Here is a 21,383-nt window from a genome sequence, read left to right as displayed (position 1 = left end):
CCACCAATGACAACTATTTTAGCACACATTATATCAGATAGAATATTCATGTCCTAATCCAAGCGTACATATACGTAAGTAATCTTAAACAATTTATTAAAGAGTACATACAACATATGCTAATTACGATTCATAACTGAGTCATATCTTCCCCCCCCCCCCCACCCTTTATTTCAGTACATCACAGCAGAAGCCAAAAGCATGTATGTTCTTGATAATGATTAATTGTCAACATAAAACACAAGACTCATCAATTTGTAACATAGTGTTACACTAATTATATAGTATTTTAATACATTTTATCCTTCGTAAATTTTAAATCAATGATATATCTTCATTTTCATTCATAATCAAATTTTAATTGATGTTTTGACACCTCCGACATTTTGCATAATTCAATTGCTCACTATTTAATCATGTATGTACACCTGTAACATGAGTTATATGTATATACAACTACCTTCGTTTTCTTTCAAACTTGTATTGCAATTATAACAACCTATATTAGTTTCATACATAAAACTCATGAAGATTTCATTCACCATGTATATTGTACTGTTGTTTGTCAATTCATTCAAGTTTCAGATCACGCATTTTATTATATCTGATGATGCCAAATAAGGCGAAAACGTTAATATATATTTAATGCCTTCATAGCAAATAAACATTTGCAAAGAGATATGTCTTATGATTGAACTTATATATATATTTTGTATTATACAGATTAATCTAAAATCCATCAATTGCTTAGAATTACAGAAATTATATATAAAGGTTTTGAAGACAAGAAACACTCGCTTCTGATTTTTCTTGATTACAGTAGAGTTTTTGATTCTGTAAGGCACGATGGCCTCATTTACAAACTATTGAAACATGACTTTCCCTCTTATCTAATTAAAATCATTACCAATTTCCTATACAACAGACAATTCAGCATGTGTTTTGATGAAAGTTTCACTTCTCCAAATGTAACTAATGGCATTTCCCAAGGGTCACCACTCTCCCCCCTTCTTTTCACATAATACATCAATGATTTTTCCAATTTTGCAGATACTTCTGTAGCACTGTTTGCAGATGATGCTGCTATAATTTCTCAACATGAAAATGCTCTCATCTTTGGTCGACAAATTCAAACTGCTCTTAATGTAATAGAATTGGTCACAACAGAGGACTCGTATATTTTATTTTTAAATAGAATGTACATCCTTTAATTAAGAGGAGGGGTGACAATCAAAATATTTTATTAATTTATGTTTCCTTTGTGAAATGTGAAAATAAACGTAATGTTACTGCATATCTTTGGTTCTATTCAGACACAGTCAACAAGAACCTATTCTAGTTGTTGTGGTTCAGTTAAAGCAATGGCTAATGAACGCAAAAATATTCAATGTGATTATCTCCTATGGACAGATTAATTTATAATAGCTTTTTCTGTATCTTGGTGGTCGAAATTCGCAGCACCAAGATCACATGATAAGAACTAGCATAAGTTCTTCCTGAGCCATTCATTTATGAACCATTTATTGCTAAAGTGGAAACTACTGTAAATAGTTTTCTTCTAACTGTAAGCAGCACTGACAAAAGAAAATTATGGAGACAACACTGTCAAATATATCTAATAAAAGGATAAAGTAGCCTACTTTGTGCGGTGCAAATTATATTCTGAACAAAGGTGTGTGTTTTTGCACAGTGGTAATAGTAGGCATACAGCAGACACACGATTTGTTCATTTGCATATTTTCATAAGAAACTGGTGTCAGTAAATTGTACTATGGACAATGAAGAAATAAGTGGTAGGAATGCAAATACGAAATTCATCCCACCTAATTTTGAAACAGCTCTTGTGGTTAGTGTGTTGACACTGACATCACACAAATGAAACTGTAATATTGGGTAACACGATTTTTTTTTTTTTGAATCAAAAGAGGTTACTTTTCTTAGTTTCTGAATACTTGCGAAATTATGCATTTATTATTACAGAAACCAATTTCCATGAAAAATAAAAATCATGTTCCTCTGTTTTTAACTTACCTTAACATACTGAGCCATGATGCAGTCACGTATAATTGGAATTAGTGGGTTGAGGTATGGACGATAGTCTATTGTGCGTAATTTTTCCCTTTTAAGAATAATATTGAAAAGACGAAGACCATACTCTATCAAGACATGAGCATTAGTTTTAAGTGATGTTTTCGCAGAGAGGTTGAGACTAGAGCAAATCTTTGGAGCTGGAGGAACTATGAAACTGTCCAGACGCTGCCGAGTAAGAAATTCTTTCTGTGCTGGTGTAATTTCCTGTTTCTTCATTTCTGATACTAACTCAGGAATACTCTCCGATGTTATTCCATACATGAATATAAGTAGAGATTCAACAGATACGAAGGTGTTATCAGCTAATCCCAACGCAAGTTTACGGAGACATTCAGAGCACTTATTAATAATTTTGAAAGAATGGGAGTTGATCAAAATCTGTAAAGAAAAAAGAAAATAAAAATAAGGTGGCGGCAGTGGCGGGAGCAGCGGCAGCAGCAGCAGCAGCAGTAGCAGTAGCAGCAGCAGTAGCAGTAGTAGTAGTGAAAGAAGTTTTATAGTTTATAAAAACTCAGAGTACTGTTCCTCGAGCACAAATTGAATACTTTCGCGCATTGCCAACTTGAGGTCAAGCAGCAAGTGTCTGCAGCTTAGGATCACATATTTATTTCACGATTAATTGTGATTTAAAATAACATATAGAAGTTATCTGATATTATTGAATATGTTAGAAGTAAGTGCGTATTCAATTAATCAATAGTGTGTGTGTTTTATACATTTATGTAGTTTATTTTAATTTGTACTCATGTATAATAATAATTAAAATCAAGGTGTAGTCTAGTGCTGCACACAATTTTACGAATAGTGTTAACATAGTTTATTGCTAAAAATGAGAGATTTAGAACTTTATAAAATCGAATGTAGGACTTTTAGGAGTTTATACATAAAATTAACAGTTCATAATTTTAATTTAAGTAAATCTTATATTTTATATGGAATTTATGTACAAAGAACTGGTGCTGACAATGAGTATTACTGAACTGAAGATACAAATTCTATCAGCGAAAGAGACTGATTACTGATTGATCAGTTTCATTTCAAATAACGGGATGCAGTGAGGCAAAAACTAATTTGTAAGCTCTCGCCTAACATGAACAACCTACCAATCCCTTTTATGCTAGGACAGACTTTTCCAAACGAACTTCGGTTTCAGGAAATTAAGACCAATATGGAACAAACTTGCTAGATCAGTGTTTGCAAGATCAGTTTTATACGTTTTAAATAGCATTTTTTATAGTTTTTTTTTTTTTTTATATTTTGCATTTCAGTATCAGTATTTTTTTTAAATATAGGGAAAAAACTAAACAGGCGTTCTTCAGGCACAAACACAGTTTCTAGGCATTTATAGAAGTTTATGGTTCACATTTAGGCATTTTAGGTACAATAAAATTTTAAGAGTGTATATGAAACGTAGAGATATCTGAATAACACTTTAGCACGTAACAAACAAAATAGGTATGGAATTGGAAATCTGTTTCCTATTAATGAGTGAAATTATGGTGTATTCTTATGCAGCACACAACTACCTAGGCATAAGAATAGTAGTGTTTATATAATTTACTGTAATTGTACTTCTGTGTAATAAATAGAATAATTGTGTATTCTTGTGCTGCATAAAACTATATGACAGTGTTTATGTAGTTTATTTTAATCATATTCCTGTAATAAGTGAAATCATGGTGTATTATAGTGCTGCATTCAACTGTACGAATAGTATTTATATAATTTATATTAATTGTACTCCTATGTAATAAGTGAAATTATGGTATATTCTTGTGCTGAATACAACTATAAGAATTAACATAAGAAGGATTCGGGAATTTCTTTTTACAAGTATGTCTGTCACATATTGTACTAGGATATTACATAACGACTGAGAACCATCTGTAAATTTTTATGTTAATAAAAGGGAATTTTTTATTGGGACAAGTGCAAACTTTCTTTTAGGTTTCCATTCCAAAATCGTGAGCTTCTCAGTAAGTGGTTTTCTGCTATTAACACAACAAATTTATAGGATTACCATCAATTCACAATAGGCTTTGCTCAGTATATTTCACAGAATCTTGTTTCTGAAAGTCTAGTAGTAAAAACTTACTGAAAGCTGACGTAAATCCTCAGTTTTTAATTTTTCAATCCATCTGACAGACGTAATCATAAAAAAAAAAAAATTGTAAAATGACAGAGTTACATTTCCAGTACTTTAAAAATGTTATACTTTTGTGTTCACTTATTTGTTTATGTATCTGAAACACCATAGTGAAAGTCATTAATTATAACATTCATCCAGGGTTCTATTTTACAATCAATCATGCACAAAAGTCAGTGTTCTTGTATGTAATAAAATTATATCCAAATTCAAAAAACGTAAATTGTGACATTTGTGAACAATAAAAACTACGGTAACAGAATGACATATTTATTAAAGAAAAGTAATGGAGGATTTCATATTTCTTCTGAGGATGTAGTAACATGAAACGGCTTGTGAAAACAAAGGTGAACCCAGGCAAGTCAGGTCAAACTATTAGTTCTGGACTAGCTCCATTTTTTTAAATCCTTCTAATACAGCTACATGACCTTTTCTTAGATAACAAATATCCTTAAAACCATTCTAAGAACAGTATACCTAATAATGGATTTTCATGTGAAAATCAAATGTCATCACACAACAAAATCATACAGCCTTGCTCCATAAAATAAGGTAGACAGCATCTCTCTAAATCAATTTTTATGAATTAATAGGTGAGCATTGTATAAATCAGTGCATTTGCATATGTGGCACATGTTACATTTCCTTTTTTGTTTAAATATTTATAATTAAGTAAATGCAATGTGCAAGATGTTAATATTTTCACTAGATTATTAAAATATTTCAAGGAGTCCATCGAATATGATTCTACAGTACGGGTTTGATTAGTTCTTATGCAAATACGAATAATTCATAAAGATGACCAAGGTTATTGACTGACAATTTCAGCACATTTTAAATTTTATTTGCTGTTCACAAAGATGAGGATTACTGACTGACAGTTTCCACATAACATCTTTAATTACGAGGTGCGTTTGAAAAGTTCATGATCTGACACATGGATGACATTGAAAACATGTCAACAAAGCCACCAATGTTAGTGGCAATTTTACATTAGTTCAAGCACGAAAAATCATAATTTTGTGTTGATTACATTTTGTATAATTAATTTTGAAGTTATTGTGCCGAACACATTGGTAAAAATGGAAAATATCGAGCTCATAAGAAAAAGGGAATGAATCCAACAGAAATTAAACCAGACATGGATGCTACACTTGGAGAATCCGTTCCAGCATTTTCGACTGAAAAAATGGACGACACTATTTAAACATAGTCGACAAAGTGTGGAAGATGACCTCAGCAGTGGAAGCTCAGTAACAGCAACAAGTGAAGAAATCATAGAAAAGATCCACTATATGGTGGTGAATGAAGTCGACTGAAAGTGCGGGAAATTAACGAAGTTATGTGTATCTCATCTTAGTCAACATCTTGGGCATATCCAAGGTCTCCACAAGATGGGTTCTATGTTTGTTAACACCAGAACAAAAGCACATCCGAAGTCAAATTTCGAGGAATTGTCTGGGTCAATTAGAGAAAAATATGCCCGACTTTTTTTAAACAGTTTGTGACCACTGATGACACCAGGATCCACTACTGCATACCAGAGACAAAACAGCAGTGAAAACAATGGAAGCACACTGATTCTCTGCCTCCAAAGGAAGCAAAAGCTGTTCAATCAGCTGGAAAAGATATGGAATCCATGTTCTCGGACTCTAAGGGGATAATCATGATTGACTATCTAGCAAAGGGAAGAACAATAACTGAAAAATACTATTCAAACCTCCTGTAGAAACTGAAAGGGAAAAATGGCAAGAAGAGGCGGGATATGGCCAAGAGAAAGTGTTGTTTCATCACAACAATGCATCTGCTCACATGTTTGCAATCGTGGTTGTTAAACTACATGAACTATGGTCTGAATTGTTCTCACACTCCCCTACTTACCAGATCTCGTACCCTCAGACTTATTTTTTTTCCCCCAAAGCTCAAAACTTACTTGGCTCAGAAAAAATTTTTGTCAAATGAAGAGGTTATTGCAGCAGCAGAAGGCTTATTTTTGCAGACTTTAAGGAATCTGTGTACAAGGAGGATACAGTAGCATTGCAGCAGTGGTGGACTAAGTGTGTGAATCTCAGGGGGGATTATGTTGAGAAATAACGATTGTTTCAGAATAATCCTAGTTTAATTTCTACGTCAAGCTATGAACTAACTTTTCAAACAACCCTTGCATTTGTTGTTCACAAAGATGAGGGTTACTGATTGACATATTCAGCGTATTTTTAATTATATGATATTATATTATAGGATTATAAGTCATTACTTTTACTATTTATATTTGCTTTTTAACCTTGTTACTCTTAACTCACAATTGGTTGTGTAATGATTAATCTAGTAATAAACCTACAATCCTAGTTTGTTTACGATTGCCATATTTTTGGGCTCAATTTGTCGCATCATATCTTGTAGTAGCAGTAGCAGTAGCAGTAGCAGTAGCAGTAGCAGCAGCAGCAGCAGTAGTAGTAGTAGTAGTAGTAGTAGTAGTAGTAGTAGTAGTAGTATAAGTGGTGGTAGTAGCAGCAGTACAAACAAATAAAAGTACAAATAAATTCGACACGTTATTTACAATATACTTCTCTATACAGTCTTTATTTGCGCTCTTTATTTTTCTTTTCCTCATGCCAACATACAAAGTATTCGAAAAAAAAAAAAAAAAAAAAAAGAAATAAGAGATTATAACATTTGCACTTCATTAGAAAGAGCTTAAAGTGATCTATCCAATATTTTGTTCTAAGTTCTTTTTTCAATAAGTAAAGTGATACTGAATATTGCATAACACACAAAAATATTCTCTTTCCTGAAGATGTATGAGAATTTCTAAAATGACAGAAAAATGCCTACTATGTTTACAAGACATAAATTCTCGGCATCTTTGTAAGCCCTATAAATCATCGAATGTGCTTCAATGTTATCTCGACAAAGGAATTGTTAACAAGAAACAGACCATGTAAGACCCAAATATCAGGTTATTAATAATATAATGCAAACTGAACTCAGAAATATTAATTGAAAGCATGAGTTAGTGTAAAATGTATAAATATAAATAAATGGAAACTGAATACAGATGTGTACAAACCTCTCGAATTGGAAGAACTAAGTCTACAAAACATTTCTCTGTCACAAATTGTGCCAGTATATGGAGTGTATCATAACTTTTGGTTGATCGAGCTTCATGGAATTTTCCAGTGATCTGATTTACTTCCTTTTCTTCTGCAATAGCTCCAAACAAATCTTTCTTGCAAAGCTGAAAATTAAAATCATTTTTTGAAGTCATGTCTATATATAAATTCTCACGACATTAATCTTGGACTATTACAAGCAGTGAACTGTATTAGTCATGCAAATACATTACATAATTTGAATCAACTACTTCACTAAGTATTTTACAATTCATTTTGTTTTCAGATAAATCTAGTTCAATATAATAAAAGTTTCAAGTTCAATCTATTGGATTTATCTATTTTGCAAAATGTTTATAACATTGTATATGAAATATTAACGTTTTCGCCTTTTCGGCATCATCAGATATTGTTAAGAAACACGAAATCTAAAACTTGAACAAATTAAAATGTACATAGTATTATGCATGACAAAATGGACTTTCATGAGTTTTATGTAGTTATGTCTTATTAATGAAAAAGGTTTAGTTTAAAAAAGATTTCCAGGAAATGTAAATTTGGAAAATGTCGATATGATTTCTGGTACATATAACTCATGTTACAAAACACATATAAAATAATTAAAATTGACAAAAGTGTTACATATTATATCCTGCATTAAGTCATTAACAGAATTACGAATATCAGCAAATTAATAAAATATTGGTGAAAAAGACTTAATTGTTGAATTTGTAATTAATTACCGGGGAAGTATGAGTAGAATGGTGATATAATAGCAATCTATTTTATATTTAAATAACAGTTCTCCACTTCACTCTGTCTCCAGCCTCACTCCCAGCCATGTAACGTCTCCCAATATGTCTTCCTCTCCTTCTTTCTCCCTCCATTCTTGCGTTCATTATCATCTTAGGAAGCCTTCCCTCCTCCACTCTCACTACATGTCCTAACCATTTCAGCCTAATTGATTTAATAAAGCTCACTATATTCTCGCCTTCCAGTAGCTGATCACTAAATAGATTAGTTTATCTTCTGCAATTTCATGCAGTTTGTGTAAACATAATCTTCACCAGACGAGTATGATTTCAGCATCAGCATTATTTCTGTCTGGAGTAATGCATGCTTAATTTGAGTCCCAAGCACTGTATGAGCACTTTTAAATCTTTCTTCCAATATCTTCAATTCTCGTGAATGATCATTACTAGTGACATAACATAAGTTTCAAATAATTACTCTGCATCCAATTATACAAATCCATGGGCAAAAGTATTTGATTGCAATGTGCAGTGTGCTGAAGCAAGACCATCTCCAATATTCAGACCTTAATGTAGAAAAAAGATGGCCACCGTAGAGGTCCAACCATTTCCATTTATATAGATGGTTCCGCCATATCTCTATGTCAAAATACTTAAATTTTTCGTATTTCTGAAGTTGAATTATAACTTTTGTCTTAAATAAACGTCCAGAGTTAATTTATGAGCAATGTTAGGTTCAATTTCAAAGGCGAGACAATAAGATAAATACGGTATGAGTAGAAACACATTGCTATGAAGTTATGAACTTGACAGTGCAATCGCAGCTTGAAAACACTTTTCAGTAAGTTGAAAATCATACCCTGAACTCCGTATAAGTTACTGCAGTATATGCAAACATTCACTAATAGTTGTTGGGCATACAAAAGGTTAACACATACTCAAAACAACCACTACCACTACCACTACCTCTAATAATAATGATAATGATAATAATAATAATAATAATAATAATAATAATAATAATAATAATAATAATAATAAATCAGCTTATATTTTTTATTTTTAATAGATGGATGGTAACAATCTAGGGTCCTTAGCCTAATTCGTCTTGAATTTCAATTCTTTATGTTTTGTCACTTTTAGGCTTAGGCCTAACTCTTCATGACTTCTTTTCACTTTTCTCGATAATTGGTTTGAAATGTTTTTCTCTTGTTCAACACCTTTGTATAGTTATTAATGACAGAATTTCTTCTACACTGTTATCTTTCATATTTAAGAAAATAACAGTCACCTTAAACAACAGTCATAAATGAAACCACATTTCTTTCCTGAACATCACTTTGAAACTGATCGAAAGTGCTAATAATTTCCCTTTCACACCATTCCCTGAAAAATCCTTCTCTCTCCATCTGTTCCCCTTTCCGCTGATGTGGATTCTTTCTAGGCACTAGAATGACTGACAGTACGATATGAAAGTTGGTTAGGAAATATGATTATTTAGGCGTCATAGGTAAGATTCGAAATTTCCTGAGGAATACAAAAAGGATCACCATTTACGAGAGGAAAAATATCTTTCCTAATAACTAATTTAGGTTCAAAATCATTTTAGGAAGATACGAACTGGCCACCCTACCTCATAATCTCTTGGCCTAGTTGCCTCATAAGTGGTGCCTTGTTGGTATCATTTGTGATGTTCAGATCTGTCTTCGGACAGTTGATTAAACAACAACAAACTGTAATTTCTTTAACTTGGAAATTGTCACGATTATGCACCTAAACCATTTGTCGCGTAGTAAAGTTGTATTTTTCGGAAACTCAAACAATGAAATATGAGAGACAGATCCACTATTAGAATTACAACCCGGTACACAACACGAATGGCCGATTTCACGACGTAATTAACACAAGAAAACATCATAACAAAACCACGTGGTAATCATGCTTGGACCTCTACCGGTGCCATTTTGGCCACTATCGATACCTATTTACATTAAGGTCTGAGTATTGGAGACGGTCTTGGCTGAAGGCTGGTGTCTTCGTCTTTTTATTGTATCTCCCACGCCATCACAGGGACCCTTACTGTGAGATGTGGTAAAGAAATACATTCTGCTTTTATTCCGAAGTCTTCTTTGTGACAGCACAAACTGATAAAATATCTTGACACTACAAATGGGTTCCACTTGCATAGGAGCAGATACTTCGGAACCCGACAGTTTCTTTCTGCAAACACAACATAATCTTGCGTCTTCCCTTTCATTTTCAGGACTGCCTATCTTCTGACAAATGGAAACTGAGATTTTCCTTAATCCCTAAGAGATAATAATTTATGATGACACTGAAATAGGTTTAAGCATCAGCCACGTCTATAAACTCTGTCTCCCATTTTTTCCAATTTACAGAAACAATATGGTATTGGGTAAATTGATATCTTTCTCTTAGTAACTTATAAGCTGCACAATTTATACTAATTATACTAATTCAATTGAAAAGTTTTGGGTTCTTATGAAGCAACAGTAGTGCTTTTTTACTGAAGTAACTGATAGATATATGTAGGGCTATTACTATAAACTGCGATCATTGAATTTAATCATTACGTTTGAGTTACGTTTTTACAAGAACTGCATATAGCTTTTGTTATCAGTGTTATCATTAAAGTAGCAGGCAGGCATGAGTTGCAGTAAACATTCGATATCAAACCAGTCAGTGCAGCTCATGGAGGGATGCATAAAATTGAGGCGCAACTTTCGAAAATGAAACAAATAAATTCACTTTTCATACATTATAGGAATTATCCCGAAGTTTTGAAAATGCATTCCGTCTCCTGCTTTGAAGAGGAAGCCCTACAGTCCATGAGGATTTACTTGTCTAGTCCCTTTTAGAAAGAGAGAGAATGCTCACCATTTCTCTCTACCCTCATTTATGATGGTCGATACTCCTTCAAACGACCATGAGTTACCAGTGGCGGCATTCTCTTCCTCTTCAAATTCTGACTCCACTCCGCCAGAAAGTTCGTCCGTATCGTCCAAACTGATTACGAATGAATAATAAATTTCCATCTACAAGTCCATCCTTCGCCGAATAAAATTTTTCAACTTTTTCTACATGTTCACAGGCCTTCCTCCAATTTTCTTTCGTCACTTTTGCAAGTGCGCTCATTTTTAACCTGTTACACACGTTTTTTAAGAGTCCTGTTTGGGCGTTTCTTTCCTGGAGTTTGCAGCACACTTCCACTTCCGCTTCCGCTTTCTAGCGCTTCCTTTTGGTTTTTTTTTTCTATTTTAATCCTGTTAACACCACGAGATGATATATCTGTCGCTGCAGCAGTTCTTTCGATAAAACTCGGCACAGATATTGTTTGTTTTCCGCATTTCAGTGCCTCATATTCTCCAGTAAAGAATTTATGAGCATTAATAACCATGTTCATACTGTCAGACTTCAAGGCTTTCCCACGTTTTCCCATATTGCCTACCATTATTATTAAATACAAGAGCACAACACTCATTACAATATTTAAGGTAACAGTGAAACCATGTATCTCCGAAAACATTTTAATTTTTGAATTATATTATATTAAATTGGTACAACAAGATACAAACTCGTCTACACCTGTGGAGTAACGGTCAGAGCGCCTGGCCGCGAAACCAGGTGGCCCGGGTTCGAATCCCGGTTGGGCCAAGTTACCTGGTTCAGGCTTTTTCCGAGGTTTTCCCTCAACCCAATACGAGCAAATGCTGGGTAACTTTCGGTGGTGGACCCCGGACTCATTTCACTGGCATTATCACTTTCATTTCATTCAGACGCTAAATAACCTGAGATGTTGATACAGCGTCGTAAAATAACCCAATAAAAAAAAAAGATACAAACTCACTTCACTATTCACAAAATACTACTAACTAATGAACTCGAACAACCCCGAGACGCCACTGAGAGATCCACGACTAATTGGGTTTGCAAAAGTGTGAAGGGAGAAGGGAGGAGAAAGGGAATTCCAAGAATTGTACAAAAGGAAACCTCTTGCCAGTCACATCTGGTGGCAGTCGGTAGACAAGGACCTCAGACAAGGACAGTAGAAATCACGCCAACTTAATCCTCATGCACTGTAGTGGCTTCGAAAATATTTTTTTGGTGTGGGGAAATAGGTCACATTTTATAAATCTATTTCAAATATATGTGTATAAATAAATGAATTCTTCAGAGTTTCAATATTAGGCCTACTCTACTTAAAATTATTTTCCCGATGGAGAAGAAATCGAGATCCCATTTTTAACAGTTTATGAATAATCTTTCTCTAAAATGTTGACTTTTGGAAAAATATATTACATTCAACATTTAATATCATGAAGATTATTGCACAAAGGAAGATGATATTGTTTATAAATTAACAAGTTAATAGATTTATAGGTTAATTGAGAGTAGCAAATGTAGTACAGATTCTGGCTGTTGAAATTTAAAAAATATTGTTAGTGGTGTGATAACGTTTCTTACCACCCTTTATATCGAGGAGGTGCCCACAGCCTACTTTTGAGCCAAATGATATCGTGACTCAACTACATGGTGCCATCCATCAATTTGGCCATGTAGGCTCAATGTCCTGTGAAGTCCTTGTAGAGTTCCCTTTCATTTTTTAAATAGGATACACGTTCTCAGAATGATGCCATCTGTATGCGAGTTACAATACTACATCATGCTGCACCATTTTGGTAAATAGGCCTATTACTTATATAGTGATGATGAATATTGAAATGAATTCAGTGGAATAATGGAGTGAAATGGGAGAACCCCCAGAAAAATCCTCAGGGAACTTGACTCTATTACTGCAGGGAATTGAAGGATTCACAGTCATTGTAAGCCAGTGCTGTGACAAATGAGCTACCAAGGTGCTGTGTAACTTCATTAGTATGTTTTACAAATATCACTCATTCATTACACTATGTGAAAATTCACTCAATTTAAGTGTCACTTATTTACAACAACAAATACTGTGGTTAAATGTACAATGAAATCTGAAAAACGTGGGTTATTGGATTGCCATTTAAGATCGAAGAAACCTTACCTCCAAGATCATTTGTAGGCAGCTATCAATGTCACCTGGTCGAAAGAGCTCTTTGAGTGACACAAGAAGTGAATGTATTGTGTAAATGAGCACATGCACTTGATATCCTCTTGTAAGCATGGCCGACATTTCTTGCAACAATATATGCAAATATTTTGGGCCTAATGTTAACATAATTTTCTGAAGAGTCTCACGAGTCACACGACGAATGCTTTCTAGTCGAGATTTAAGGAAGGTACACAATTTCATCAAGATCCTATGAAAAGAAAAATGAACATATATTAAAAAAAAGATAACATATGAACAGTGAAATTAATCCAGTATGTTTACCTTAAATTAATAATATTATAGATTTATTAATTTGTTCTACAGAATAATATCTGTAATATTGACAATTAATATTTGAGGAGAAAAATTCGCCCCGATGCCGGGGATCGAACCTGGGTCCTTGGTTCTACGTACCAAGCGCTCTGACTACTGAGCTATGCCGAATTCAATCCACAGTACCAGACCAAATCCTCCTCCTTCAATGTTTCAATGTCAGGCCACAAAGGGAAGAATCTTGCAAAGAAGATGACTACATTGTGAATCTCTTACAGGTACACAGTTACGAGCTGAAGCTGAAGTAACTCTCAACAATGAGGAAGATATATCAAAGGGGTGAAAGTGATGAAAAGCTGGCAGTGGTTTTGCGATACATTGTTGTGCTTACAACTCTAGGTTCATACCTCTATCATGTCTTTTTTTGACAATTATTTTACTACAATTCCTCTTTTGGATGAGTTGAATGCAAGGGGTATAAGAGGCACTGGAACCATAAGAGAGAACCATGTGTTCAACTGTCCAATCAGAACAAAAGAATATCTATAAAAACAGCCGAGGTTCTTGACTTCAAGACAACTGACAAAAAAACTGTTCTTGCCAAATGGAATGACAACCATGCAGTGTCAGTATCATCAAATGTAGTGCTGGTGTTCCCTGTCCAGACACCAAGACGATTTTCAAAGAAATATAAAAAGAGAATTATAGTGCCACAGCTGCGTTTATTTCAGGCTTACAATTCTGACATGGGGGAAGGGGGGTGTAGATAAAGAAGATCAAAATACCAGCATATACTGAATTTCAAATAGAGGAAAAGGTAGTACTTCCCACTTATCTGCCACTGTATAGATGTCTGCGAGCAAAATGCATGGCAGCTTCATAAACTGAATCGGAGGAAAATGGATCACCTTGGACTTAGATGATGGGTGACAACAGCTTTTCTTGAATCCAGCATAAGATTAACACCTGCAAAACTCTGCTGCCCATCTCCACTTCAAAATGTGGACTTCGGATATGATCGAATTGATCATAATATGACAGAATCGCAAGGGAAACAGAACTGAAAATACGATGTCGAACCAGTAAATAAGTTACAAATTGAAGTAGTGACCTACATTTTTGCATATCAAGCTACCACCATTAGATGGCAGTATTATTGATGTGTGCATAAACAAAACAAAAAAACAGCCATCAAGATCGCTAATTTCGCTTCCAGAAGTGAGTCCAGAAGCTGCCAATTTTAAAGAAGACAAGAACCTGTGTTCACACAGATTTCTATTATATGTTATACAGATGTGCAATATATATCCTCACTGTGACGTTATTATAAATGCCCATATTATGTGCAGTGTTTGAGTGCACTAACAAATGGAAGAACAGCCAATTCGCGGCCTTAGTCCTCCTAAAGCTATCTACATAGGTTAGAAAACAGCATTTGCAAAGTAGCGGTATCTCCTCATGAGTATACCGTAATGTTTTAAATAATCTATTAAATTTTTTTCCAACTGGCTTTGTATCATAGTTGTCGAATACGAGGAATTCTACTGTATTTACGTAAAAAGTTGTAAAAATATGTTTTTATGTAAAACAGAATTTTATATATGACTTATTGCTCGGAATTTTAATCTTAGTTGCAGTAATTTATTTACAAGCAGAAAAAATATTTATTTACTGTACCTAAAAATCTGTTCCCTGATTAGCACCTTCATTTTCAATTCTCCTGCCTACTTCCAAACTCATACAATCTTATCATACGGGAAGAACAGAATCCAACCTTGCCCCAATCTCAAAATAGGATTCTACATCATAATCTCCAAAGAAGCAGGCAGGGGCGCAAATGGCTACATACCAAATAATAATAATAATAATAATAATAATAATAATAATAATAATAATAATAATAATAATGATAATTATTATTATTATTATTATTATTATCATAATTATCATTTAGGGTTGCCAACTAGCTGGTATTTCACCAACTCAGCCAGTAATTTTGGCAGGTCTTAACATAAAGTCAGTGGCTGGTATCAACCTCTTACCGACCAGTAATTTTATCAAATGAATTTGAAGGCTTGTGATAAGATTTTTTATCAAATAGAATAAAAGGAATTTTTCTCTTTTTCGTGGAGCAATTTAACTTTTAACTGACAGCAGCTAAAGATATGGGGATTTTCAGGTAATTTTAGCCTTGAAACTTGATGATTCTACACCAGAAGTGAAAGAAATTTTAAGTGTTGAATAAAAACTAGGGCTTCAACTAGAAGAAGATACACTTTATGATGAAGTGTGCCTATTAAATGAAGTGACTTTTTCCTTCGTCAAAGATGAAAATTTCACATTCGGAAAACAGTACAAATATTTTCAGAGAATCTCCACAAATAAAAATGGTACCTAGTTCAGCAAGTGTTTGCTATTCCTGCAACAATACCTTTCTTTTTAAAATGTGCATTCAGTGCCATGAATAACATATTGGTTTATGGAATGATGAGAGAAATCGTTTAAGTATGGAAATAATAAATAGTAAAACCAGAACTTTGTAGAAATTTAGAAATATTCTCACTATTCGTGAGCTGCCACAAGGGGCAAAGAGTACTTAACCATAAAAATGTTTACAAGTTCAGTGAACCATTAATTTTGTTTTGACAATGTAACTCCTACAAGTACATAGCTGCAAATACATTTTGTGATTGGTGGAAATATACCTAGTTTTAGAGAGGCAAGTGTTACAAAAAAGTAAACAATGCTAATGAACTTAGTTTCATTTCGAATATAGGTGATGTTTCAGGAGAGCAATTGATCCTTTCAATGCAGCTAAAGTTACAATCGGAATAATAGATGTAGGTATTCCAAGCCTCTTAAACACATCTTTCATGAAGAGAGTAGCGGTACCTCTTGCTCCAACCAGAAGTCCGATTACTTCAAGTTCTTCTAGCTGGTACTTTTGGAGGTAATATGGAATGGTAGGATTGTAGATATTCTGTCTTTCCTTATCCACTTCTGCTGGCTGTTCCTCATTCGTTTCGAAACGCACAGTGGGATCAATTATGAATCCAGATCTTGTAGATTCCTTGAAAGCTATTATATCTATGCGCCGTGTACTGCCAGTGACAGAGAGACCATGTACTTCTTCAAAGGTGATGTAATCGGCATCTTTAAGGGCAGTGGCTATAATTGATCGTACTTGGTGGTGTCTAGTGTTTAGCAGACCTTCGCCGTGCGGACAGGATCCCAGGAAAACTTTAAATTTAGTTGTGAAGAATCTTATCGTTTTATGGAAGAAGAAAAATGAGTTCTTAAAGACGTGGCGTCAAGCTTCAAATACAAATAGATACAAATTAAACAAAACAATTTGGAACACAAAAGCAAGATTGTTGTTTCTCACATTCTTATTGCTATCAGGTATCACCAGTTTGCATACAGTTCAATAAAAAGAAACTGTTTCCTTATCAGAGTCTGTATTAGTGTATTACATATATTCAAACTTGAATGTGAAATTGGCCCATAATTTTATTTACCAGATTTGGCAACACTATTATTATTATTATTTATTATATTAATTCTGGTAGAGTTAGAGGGACCGATGGCAGGCTTATGTGAGAGCAGCAATGAACCTCTGGCTTCCTTAAAAGGCATAAGTAAGTAAATAAGTAAGTAAGTAAGAGTTAAGCTAGGAGACTTTCTCTTCCAAACTACCAGAAACAATGACAAAAATAGTAATATTAATAGTCATACTTATTATAATTTTTATAAAAAGGAAAGTGAGAGTACTCATTGCAAACACCATCTTTGTCCGCCATAAACTTAGATTAAACTTGCGGGATTCCTTCTCTGGTTCTTTGACCTGGAACGCCCTAGCAGCTGGATAGCAGTGTGCCAATCAGGTACATTAAATCTGGTAAAAAATACTCACCCTGGCAAGTTCTGATTTAGCATATGTGATGGCAGGTGCTGAAGCAATTTAACAGCAGCAAGAGCAATGGGTACACGGAGAATTCCTTCTTCCTCTTTCTCTGAAGCTGTTTGCTTCTTATTGACTTTGTGAGATAATTCTGACTGAGTAAGCTGTGCCATTACTCGATGAATTTGTGGCAGGAGTCCTGTTGTTATAGTCTGTATCACATGAGTGGCAACAGACTTTGAGAGAACTGCTTGTTTGTCAATAGCTAATACTGGAATTTCTTTATCTTCATACACTGTATCACTTTCTTTCTCATCTTCGACTACTTTGAAAGCATCATTCTCCAAATCTAAGAGACTTTCGAGCTGATCTACTAATATATCGGGACCAGAGTCTTCTTTATTTTTATTTTTGTCACTAGATGTCACTGCACCATCTTCAATTGATCCTTCTTCGTTCATCGAAAAAGTCCCTGCACTTTTTTCTTCAGATTTAATATCACCTTCTGCTTTCAATGTATTCGTAACTTCGACATTTGTTATCCATTTCGAAAGTTGTGCCTTTGATAGGTTGAAATGGAAAGCATCAAGAATCACCACTACAATGCGAACCAATTGTTTTTGATAGTCCACCTGGTAACGAAGTTTTGATAGATAGAAACGAAGAATAGTCTCGTACTGATGCCAAGGCAATAGTCGACATATAGTTCCTATAGTCTGAAAAAAAAGAGAAAAATATGTTAAACCAAGCAGAGTTACTGCAATTAATGTGATAGATGTTATAAGAATTACAGTACATATTATGTATTGTTTTACTTCTGCAAACATCACAAACTTAATTCTATAGTTCTAGTGCATAAAATTTCATTAGATATTTCAATTTGATAATTGAATGAAAACAAGATGTATTATAACTAATTTAAAGATTAAAGTTAAATCACCAAAACTAAACAGTAGAAAACTACATAAAAATTTCGGATTACATTAGGCAGCAAATATAAAAATGGTGCTAATCAGTTAAACCCATAGAGTTAGTATAAAATAGAGAGCACATATAGGTGCGCAGAAGGCTGCTGAAAGTATCAACATCGGAACACGGACGAGTCACGTGACTTTGGGATGAATGCAGCCAATTTGTGTTGATTGACAAAGGCGCATAAAGATTTTTCATAGGAAATACTGTTTTTTTTTTTTTTTTTTTTTTTTTTTTTTTTTTTTTTTTTTTTTTTTAGCACAGTAAGTAGAAATATTACGTTGTTCCTATTACACCTAGGTATGATGAAGTTCGCTGATTGTCTAAACTCCAGCTATTCGTCATGTATACAGTGTCTGCTTGGTGAGTGTGGCGAATTATTAGTTCTTATCTGCTTGGTGTGTGTGAATGTTTGCAGTTTCTTCACTCGAGACCAACAGTGTAAGAATAAGGTTTTGTAAATGTTGTTGTTGTTTTCTAATGCCAGGCGTTTGACAATAAAGTCATTTGACCTCTTGCACTCCAATATTTTTCAAAGATATTATCATGACCAGCCAATGAAGCACAGATATTGAAGTGTTCCGAATCCATTTCTTGGTTTGAGTTGCACAATGGGCAGTTAAGGGACTGATATATTCCAATTCTATGCAGGTGTTTAGCCAAACAATCATGGCCTGTTGCCAATCTAAATGCAGCTACAGACGATTTTCGTAGTAAATCGGGAATTAACTGTGGATTATGATGCAGAGAGTTCCATTTTTTCCCTTGCGATTGTGTTATCAAATTTTGTTTGTTGAAGTCTAAGTATGTAGATTTAATAAATCTCTTCACAGAGTAATTCGTAGATTTAGTAACAGGTCTGTAAGTAGCAGTGCTGCCCTTCTTTGCTAAAGCATCCGCATTCTCGTTTCCCAGGATTCCACAATGGGATGGTATCCATTGGAATACAATTCTTTATTGAGTGATATTAATTGAGAGAGCATTTTAGTTATTTCTGCTGTTTGAGATGAAGGTGTGTGTTTAGAGACTATTGATAGAATAGCTGCTTTGGAGTCTGACAATATAACTGCATTCCTAAATTTATTGATGTGGCATAGAAGATTCCTGAGACATTCACTTATTGCAATGATTTCACCATCAAAACTTGTTGTTCCATATCCAAGTGATCTATAAAGTGAGAAGAGACAGCACGTAACACCTGCACCGGCACCTTGTTCTCTGGAGATCAAGGATCCGTCAGTGTATAAATGAAGCCAGTTTTGTGGAGGGTACCTGATATTAATTGTCTCTAAAGACAATTGTTTCAGTATTTCAGTGTTTACTTCTGATTTCAGTATTTCTTCTGTTAAATTTAGATTATATTCCATATTTAATAGAGTTAAAGGGTTTGGTTTAATTTGTAAGTTTTCTTTTAAATTCGGGATATTGATTTTCTGTTTTAATTCTTGAACAATGGATATGAAACTTTTTTTAGTTTTCAATCTACAGAGAGGACTGTATGAATGCCAATTGTTTCCTGATAATCTGATAAGTTTTTCATATTGAATCAGTGCTTTTTCTTCTATTGTCATTTTGATACTGTTAATATTAGTGAGGAACCTCATAGAATCTATTGGAGTTGTTTTGATTCCACCAGTAATGAGTCTGAGAGCTTGGTTTTGAACATATTCTATGTCGTTTATGAAAGGTGAAGTAATTAAAATTTCTCCGCAGTATGTCAGCACTGGCTGTATAAACATTTTGTATGTAGTGTTCAAAGTATTCCTACAGCATCCCCATTTCTTTCCTGCTAGTCTTTTTAGAAGGGAGAATCTTTTACGAGCTTTTTCAGAAATGTATTTCAAATGGTTGCTCCATGTTAACTTACTATTGAAAATAACTCCAAGATATTTGGATTCATAAGTCCTAGGAAGGTGTTGGCCACTGTATTGGATATTGAATTCTCTTTCTTTTTTACCGAGTGAAAGTATTTGGTAGTTACTTTTGCTTAAATTGAGTGTCATCAAATTTGATGTATTCCATTCATGTAGTTGATTTAGAGCTTTAAGAGCAGAATTTTGAATTTTGTCTCTATGTCTGTAAGATCCGGAATTCCATAAAACTATATCATCTGCAAATAGTGCTGTTTTCATGTTTGATGCCTCTAATAGGGAGGGTAAGTCATTTATATAAATATTGAATAAAGTCGTGCTGAGGACAGCGCCCTGAGGTAGACCTCGATATGTTTGTCTGTAACTAGAAAGTGAATTATTGAATTTAGTGGCAATGAATCTTTGACTAAGGAATTCTGAAATCCATCTGAACATATTGCTGGAGATACCTAATTTCTGGAGTTTTAGTAATAATTTATTTCTCCAAACAGAGTCATATGCTAACTGAAAGTCAATAAATATTGCCAAGGTATCTTCTTTCTTGTTAAAACTGTCTTTTATTTCTTGGCCGAGGCGTATGACTTGTTCATTGGTAGAGTGTAGTTGTCGAAAGCCTGCTTGTCTTGGTGATAAAAGATTTTGGGATTCTAAATACCAAGTTAATCTGTTGGAGATCATGGACTCCATGGTTTTTGCTATCATGCTTAATAGTGCTATTGGTCGATAACTATTAACATCATGAGCAGGTTTCCCTTTTTTGTGAATTGATACAATGATTGCTTTTTTCCAAGCTGCAGGAATTGAGGTGTTCCATGATAAATTGAAAATGGATAAAAGTACAGACTTGGCTTTTTCCCCCAGATGTTTCAAAAATTCGGAATGAATGTTGTCGGGGCCAGGACATTTCTTGGTTTTTAAATTTTGTATAGCTAGAGTTAATTCTTTGGAAGTAAAATTTTGATGAAATATTTCAGGTTTTGTACTAGTAATATTGTTTTTATTATTTTTATGTAATTCTCTTTTGATAAATTTGTCAGTTTTTTTTATATTGGGATGTAATCTGTGAGAGTTTGAGTAGTGTTTATTAAATGCGTTTGCTATATCTCTACTATCTGTTAGTGTTTTGTTATTATGAATAATAGGTTGTCTAGTATTTTCCTGTG

At 34.0% G+C, this 21,383-nt stretch overlaps 1 protein-coding gene across 7 annotated transcripts in view; it reads right to left on the bottom strand.

The window, feature by feature from the left end:
• LOC138705059 (small subunit processome component 20 homolog) overlaps nt 1-21,383 on the bottom strand; it is a 297,829-nt gene that overhangs the window by 66,566 nt on the left and 209,880 nt on the right. For 6 of the 7 annotated variants that reach the window (XM_069833649.1, XM_069833650.1, XM_069833644.1 and 3 more), the window contains 4 exons: nt 17,390-18,093; nt 13,156-13,411; nt 7,308-7,475; nt 2,032-2,469 (listed from right to left, as the gene is read on the bottom strand). In XM_069833649.1, the coding sequence (XP_069689750.1) occupies nt 2,032-2,469; nt 7,308-7,475; nt 13,156-13,411; nt 17,390-18,093 (1,566 nt within the window). The remainder of the gene's footprint in view (nt 1-2,031; nt 2,470-7,307; nt 7,476-13,155; nt 13,412-17,389; nt 18,094-21,383) is intronic. The other variant, XM_069833645.1, reaches the window with a different exon arrangement.

This window comes from Periplaneta americana, chromosome 8 (assembly GCF_040183065.1).
Source record: "Periplaneta americana isolate PAMFEO1 chromosome 8, P.americana_PAMFEO1_priV1, whole genome shotgun sequence".
NCBI classification, from domain to species: Eukaryota; Metazoa; Arthropoda; class Insecta; order Blattodea; family Blattidae; genus Periplaneta; species Periplaneta americana.
The sequence above is the reverse complement of the archived record's forward strand: the minus strand, read 5'-3'. Positions and strand labels throughout refer to the sequence as shown.